Here is a 7,134-nt window from a genome sequence, read left to right on the forward strand (position 1 = left end):
CCTCCCAATCCTCTCTCCCTCCCTCTGCCCATGTCCCTCCCAACCCTCTCTCTCCCCCTCTCCCCACCCTTCCTCTCTGCCTGTCCTTACTGCCTTCCCTCCCTGTTCTCTCAGGTGCAGTTAGTGGTATGGATTAAGTACCAGGCGGTTCACGTATGTGAAATCCCTGCTGAGGACCTCTGTGGCTTTGTCTTGGTTTGCCCTCAGTCGATCTGTAGCATTGCTCATGGAGCAATTTATTCCCAGGACCTGTGAAAAGAAAGAGTTCCCGAGGGCAGTCAGACTGAGTTTCCCTGACCCACATCGACTCCTGTACAGCCTGACCTGGGAGAGGAGACCAGGAGCCAAAGGCATGAACCCTGAGAGTTGCACTAGCAGGAACCGGACACAGCTAAACATGCTGTGCTTAGGCAGGGCATGCACTTTGCTGTTTCTACAGTGATCGCTTCTGAATTGTAGTGGTTTACGTGAAGGTGTGTCACTGCTAATCCTGAACTTCCTGTCACACAAGATCCACTTTTTGGCTTGAGCAGGGACAGAGTCTTTTACAGCACCAGTCAATTGAGGAGAAATGTAACATCATGGAAATGAGGTGGGTCTCAGTAACAATACTGGACACGATACTCTTCCAAAGAGCAGCAACATCTTTGCCACCTTCACTTCCTGTCTATTGTTATTCTCAGAGTTTCCCCATTGGAACTGCAAACCCAATTACCCTCCTCTGAATGATGAGTCAACGTGTCTCCTATTTCACAGCTTGCATAGAAACGTTAAAAAAGGAGCAGCAGGAGGCCATTCAGCCATGGATCCTGCTGCCATCCAATCTGATTAATCAATTCATACAGTACAGAAAAGGCCCTTCGGCCCATCGAGTCTGCACCGACATAACTACCACTAAAGGTGCATGACTTGGAGACGCTGGTGTTGGACTGGGGTGATCTGAGTTAGAAATCACACAACACCAGGTTACAATCCAACAGGTTTATTTGAAAGCAGGAGCTTCACAACCACCTGATGAAGGAGCAGCGCTCCGAAAGCTAGTGCTTCCAAATAAACCTGTTGGACTATAACCTGGTGTTGTGTGATTTTTAACTAAAGGCACATTAATCCCAATTTCCTGCAATCTCTGAATGTTATATCTCAAATGCCCATCCACACTCATTTCTGATCATCCAACTCAGTAGCATGTTCCCGCTTTCTCCTCGTAACCTGAGCTCCCTTTAGCCCTGAGAACCATACCTAACTCCTTCTTGCAATACGGAATGATTCGCTGTGTACTTACTGGCTCGGTAAAGGCGGTGGTCACTGCTGAAATGTGATAGTATGCGTTGATCATGGTCGGAATGTAGATTTTAGCTTCCAAACCTTCAGCAGGAAAGCAGCCCAGGTTTTTGATCTAAAAACACAAATTAGGTGCGATAAAGATCACAGATTTGTGAGATAATGATTTGGAGGAGCTGGTGTTGGACTGGGGTGGACAAAGTTGAAAATCACACAACAAAAGGATATAGTCCAACAGGTTTATTTGGAAGCACTAGCTTTCGGAGCGCTGCTCCTTCATCAGGTGGTTGTGGAGTATAAGGAGAAATATGGTGAACATACTGTCACTGGACTGACTGACTGATTCCTCCGCACTAACATTCTCAACCCTCTTCCCTCTTCTCCAGCCACTGACCTTGACTAGAGTACACATTCCCCCATTTCCTCAGCCCCATGTTTCAGTGACAGCAGCCATTGCAAAAGGAAACCTGGAATATGAGAACAACGCTGTCAGTACATCAGCTGTTGGTAACAGTAACTGAACAATGGAACCGTCTCATGGGGCTGAATGGACTCCTCATTTCCATCCTCACAGAGACTGTGGGCAGTACAACTCACACTAGGCTGAGTGACCCAGCCTGACTGATACCCTCTGCCCCTGTCCATGGGAGCTGGGCCATTCTCAGTGCATAACGCTGAGTGTCGCACAGGGGCTTGTATTTACTGACTGAGCCGATGGTTCAGGTTCTGTGTGGCTTTAACTGTCATAGTATCCCTACAGTGTGGAAGGAGGCCATTCAATCCATCAAGTCCACACTGGCCCGTCAAAGAGCATCCCACCCAGACACTCCCCTACCCAATCCCTGTCACCCTGCATCTCCCATGGCTTAACCTACATAGCCTGCACATCCCTGGGCACTATGGGACAATTTCCCATGGCCAATCCACCCTAACCTGCACATCCCTGGGCACTATGGGACAATTCCCCATGGCCAATCCACCTTAACCTGCACATCCCTGGGTACTATGGGACAATTCCCCATGGCCAACCCACCCCTAACCTGCACATCTTTGGGCTATGGGAGGAAACTGGAACACCCAGACACGGGGAGTATGTGCAAACTCCACACGGACATTGACCCAAGGCTGGAATTGAACCCAGGTCCCTGGTGATATGAGGCTGCAGTGCTAACCACTGAGCCACCGTGCTGCCCTGTAAACACGACATTCTCACCCTTCGAGTGATCCCTGTCAGAGAGAGATGTCGGATGGGTCCAGGCGTGTGATTCCCAGATAACGGAGTGGACAGCCCTGGGGGTCTAGGAGGGTATGGACCCTTCTCATTCTCCCTACTATAGCCAGCATTAGCACCATAATCACTAACCACAGCAGCAACCAGAAACACAGCAAAGGTTAGTTTAAATGTCGCCGGTGACACGGTCTGAGGGTTTAGCATCTTGTCTGGCCATCTCTACCTTGAAGGTGTGGTTAAAGTCTGGACGGATTTCTTCAGGTACTGACTCTGCTGCCTGCTGCATCTCATAACGTTGGAGAGTGGATTCACTGCTGGGAGAAAGCAGCTGGTTATAACAACAACACAGCTCACAGACACCTTCTGTTATTATATTCTAAGGCACCATCTTAGACAGCCTGCCCTTGACAGCCCGATTGGAATGACAGTGAAACAGGCTGCACAGCCCAAACGGCTCGCTGCTAGTATTTACTCTCCACACAGACAGGCACCATCTACATTCTCTGTTGTTCCCCTCTCCCTGAATTCCTTTAGCTCTTGCCTTTGTCACTAATGTGCTGATACAAACCACAGGTTGAACCTCCTGTGCTCTGTTCGAAAGTTGCACATTTAACCCTGTATTTTACATTCGGTATTATTGATTGAAACGCCTTCATTATTTACAAACAACCTTTACCTACTCAGTTCCTTCTCTTTATGGTGTTAAACATACATAAGAACATAAGAAACACACGCAGGGGTAGGCCATTCGGCCCTTCGAGCCTGCTCTGCTGTTCAATAAGATCATGGCTGATCTTTTCATGGCCTCAGCTCCACTTACCCCCCCCCCACTCACCATAACCCTTAATTCCTTTATTGTTCAAAATAAAATCTATCTTAGCTTTATAAAACATTTACCAAAGTGGCGTAAATTACTTCCCTGGGCAAGGAATTCCATAGATTTACAACCCTCTGGGTGAAGCAGTTCCTTCTCAGTTCAGACCTAAATCCATTCCCTCTAACCTCAAGGCGATGCCCTCATGCCCTAGTTTCACCTTTTTTTTATTCGTTTGTGGGACTGGCTGGGCCAGCACTGATAGCCCATCCCTGTTTGCCCTTGAGAAGGTGGGGGTTCTTGAATCGCTGCAGTCCACTTGCTGTGGGGTCACCCACAGTGCCAGTAGAGAGGGAATTCCAGGATTTTGACCCAATGACTGTGAAGGAACAACAGTGTATTTCCAAGTCAGGGTGGTGAGTGGCTTGGAGGGGAATTTGCTGCTGTTCTTGTCCTTCTAGATGGAGGTGGTGGTGGGTTTGGAAGGTGCTGTCTAAGGATCTTTGATGAATTTCTGCAGTGCATCTTGTAGATAGTACACACTGCTGTTACTGAGTGTCAGTGGGGAAGGGAGTGGATGCTTGCGGATGTGGTGCCAGTCAAGCGGCTGTTTAGTCCTGGATGGTGTCGAGTTTCTTGAGTGTTGTTGGAGCTGCCCCCATCTAGGGCAACTGGGGAGTATTCCATCACCCTCCTGACCTGTGCCTTGGAGATGGCGGATAGACTTTAGAGTGTCAGGAGGTGGTCTTGCCAGTGGAAGTATCCTCTCTGCTTCTATCTTATCTGTTCCCTTCATTAGTTTATATGTTTCTATAAGATCCTCTCTCATTCTTCTAAATTCCGATGAACATAATCCCAGTCTACACAGTCTCTCCTCATAAGCCAAACCTCTCAACTCCAGAATCTACCCAGTGAACCTCCTCTGCAGCCCCTCCAGTGCCAGAACATCCTTTCTTAAGTATGGAGACCAAAACTCCAGGTGTGGCCTCACCAGCACCCCATACAGCTGCAACATAACCTTCCTGCTTTTAAACTCAATCCCTTTAGCAATGAAGGTCAAAATTCCATTTGCTTCCTAATTACTTGTTGTACTTGCAGACCAACCCTCTGTGATTCATGCACAAGGACACCCAGGTCCCTCTGCATAGCAGCATGCTGCAACTTTTTATCATTCAAGTCAGTATTCACACTGGAAAATGACATTGTTGTTGAGGAGAACACTGAGATACAGGCAACTAGATGAGATGGGATTAAGGTTCACAAGGAGGTGGTGTTAGCAATTGTGGAAAGTGTGAAAATTGATAAATTCCCTGGGCCAGATGGGATTTATCCTAGGATTCTCTGGGAAGCCAGGCAGGAGATTGCAGAGCCTTTGACCTTTATGGTGTCAATGTTGACAGGAATAGTGCCAGAAGACTGGAGGATAGCAAATGTTGTTCCCCTGTTCAAGAAGGGAAGTACAGACAACTCTGGTAATTTATAGATCAGTGAGCCTTACTTCAGTTGTGGGTAAAGTGTTGGAAAATGTTATAAGAGATAGGATTTATAATCATCTGGAAAGGAATAAGTTGATTAGGGATGGTCAACATGATTTTGTGAAGGGTAGGTTGTGCCTCAGAAACCTTACTGAGTTCTTTAAGAAAGTGACCATGGGGTGGATGAGGGTAAAGTGGTTGATGTAGTGTATATGGACTTCATTAAAGCATTTGATAATGTTTCCCACGGTAGGCTATTGCACAAAATACAGAGACATGGGATTGAGGGTGATTTAGTGGTTTGGATCAGAAATTGGCTAGCTGAAAGAAGACAGAGCGTGGTGGTTGATGGGAAATAGTCATCTTGGAGTTCAGTTACTTGTAGTGTACCGCAAGGATCTGTTTTAGGGTTACTGCTGTTTGTCATTTTTATAAATGGCCTAGATGAGGGCGTAGAAGGATAGTTTTATAAATGGCCTAGATGAGGGCGTAGAAGGATAGGTTATTAAATTTGTGGATTATACTAAGGTCGGTGGAGTTGTGGAAAAGTCCTGAAGGATGTTACAGGTTACAGAGGGACATAGATAAGCTGCAGAGCTGGGCTGACAGGTGGCAAATGAGTTTAACTGGAAAGGTGTGAGGTGATTCACTTTGGAAGGAGTAACAGTAAGGCAGATTACTGGGCTAATGGAAGATTCTTGGTAGTGTAGATGAGCAGAGAGATCTCAGTGCCCATGTACATAGATCACTGAAAGTTGCCACTCAGGTTGACAGGGTTGTTAAGAAGGCATATGGTGTGTTTGCTTTTATTAGTAGAGGGATTTAGTTTTGGAGCCATGAGGTCATGGACAGGGAGAGCCTTTTTCCTCAGATGGTGAAGGCTAGCATGAGGGGACATAGCTTTAAATTGAGGGTAATAGATATAGGACTGATGTCAGAGGTAGTTTCTTTACTCAGAGAGTAGTAGGGGCGTGGAACACCCTGCCTGCAACAGGAGTAGAGTCGCTAAGTTTAAGGGCACTTAAATGGTCAAATGATAAACATATGGATGAGAATGGAATAGTGTAGGACAGATAGGCTTCAGATTGGTTCCACAGTTCAGTGCAACACCGGGGGCTGAAGGGCCTGTACTGCACTGTAATGTTCTATGTTTTATAAGTTCTAATAATCCTTTTTACTGTTACTCCTACCAAAATGGATGACCTCACATTTATTAACATTGTTTTCCATCTGCCAGACCTTTGCCCACTCACTTAAAATACTTACATTCCTCTGCAGAGTTTCACAGTCCTCTGCAAACCTCGCTCTGCCACTCATCTGAGTGTCATCCACAAACTTTGACACACTACGCGTGGTCCCCAACTCCAAATCATCTACGTAAATTGTGAACAATTGTGGTCCCAACACTGATCCCTGAGGCCCACCACTAGTTACTAATCGTCAACCAGAATAGCACTCATTTATCCCCACTCTTAGCTTCCTGATGGTTAAACAATCCTTTACCCATGATAATACTTTACCCATAATGCCATGCATCTTTATCTTATGTAGCAGCCTCTTGTGTGGCACCTTGTTGGAGGCCTTTTAGAAAATCTAGGTACACCACATCTACTGGGTCCCCATTGTCCAAATTACTCGTTCAGCATGACCTGCCCTTCATGAACCCATGCTGCGCCTGCCATCTATCGAGGTGCCTTGCTATTTCTTCTTTGATAACAGACTCAAGCATCTTGCCCACTACAGACGTTAAACTCACCGGTCTATAATTCCCCATCTTTTGTCTACCTCCCTTTTTAAACAGTAGCGTCACAGTTGCTGTTTTGCAGTTCAATCAAATCACCCTGATTGCCAAATAAAAGAAATCTTTGTTTATATTTGTATTTCCTCTGGTGAACCTGTGCAGATTAGAATACAGAAGACATCTTCCATTATACTGACTCCTTCCATTCCTGGCATCAGCAGAGCTCCCAGTACTACCCCCTGCTGGTTGTGTTTTCCTGCACAGTTACTATTCTGGTCTCTCTTTGAGTGAGTGTCTGGGGGGCTATGTGAGCTGAAATCCCCTTAGGCTCTTTATGCTGGGAATCTGAACAAACTGCAGAGAGTTCAAACACATCCATTACTTCCAACCACAGAGCCTTAGAGTCATAGAGATGTACAGCATGGAAACAGACCCTTCGGTCCAACCCGTCCATGCCGACCAGATATCCCAGCCCAATCTAGTCCCACCTGCCAGCACCCGGCCCAGATCTCTCCAAACCCTTCCTATTCATATACCCATCCAAATGCCTCTTAAATGTTGCAATTGTACCAGCCTCCACCACTTCCTCTGG

The 7,134-nt window shown here is 46.5% G+C and overlaps 1 protein-coding gene across 2 annotated transcripts in view; it reads right to left on the bottom strand.

Moving 5' to 3' along the window:
* Positions 1–7,134, bottom strand: part of LOC122544732 (integrin alpha-10-like) — a 51,185-nt gene that overhangs the window by 15,598 nt on the left and 28,453 nt on the right. The window contains exons 11-13 of one of the 2 annotated variants that reach the window (XM_043684038.1): positions 2,736–2,826; positions 1,283–1,396; positions 142–249 (exon numbers count right to left, since the gene is read on the bottom strand). In XM_043684038.1, the coding sequence (XP_043539973.1) occupies positions 142–249; positions 1,283–1,396; positions 2,736–2,826 (313 nt within the window). The remainder of the gene's footprint in view (positions 1–141; positions 250–1,282; positions 1,397–2,735; positions 2,827–7,134) is intronic. The other variant, XM_043684039.1, reaches the window with a different exon arrangement.

This window comes from Chiloscyllium plagiosum, chromosome 51 (assembly GCF_004010195.1).
Source record: "Chiloscyllium plagiosum isolate BGI_BamShark_2017 chromosome 51, ASM401019v2, whole genome shotgun sequence".
NCBI lineage: Eukaryota > Metazoa > Chordata > Chondrichthyes > Orectolobiformes > Hemiscylliidae > Chiloscyllium > Chiloscyllium plagiosum.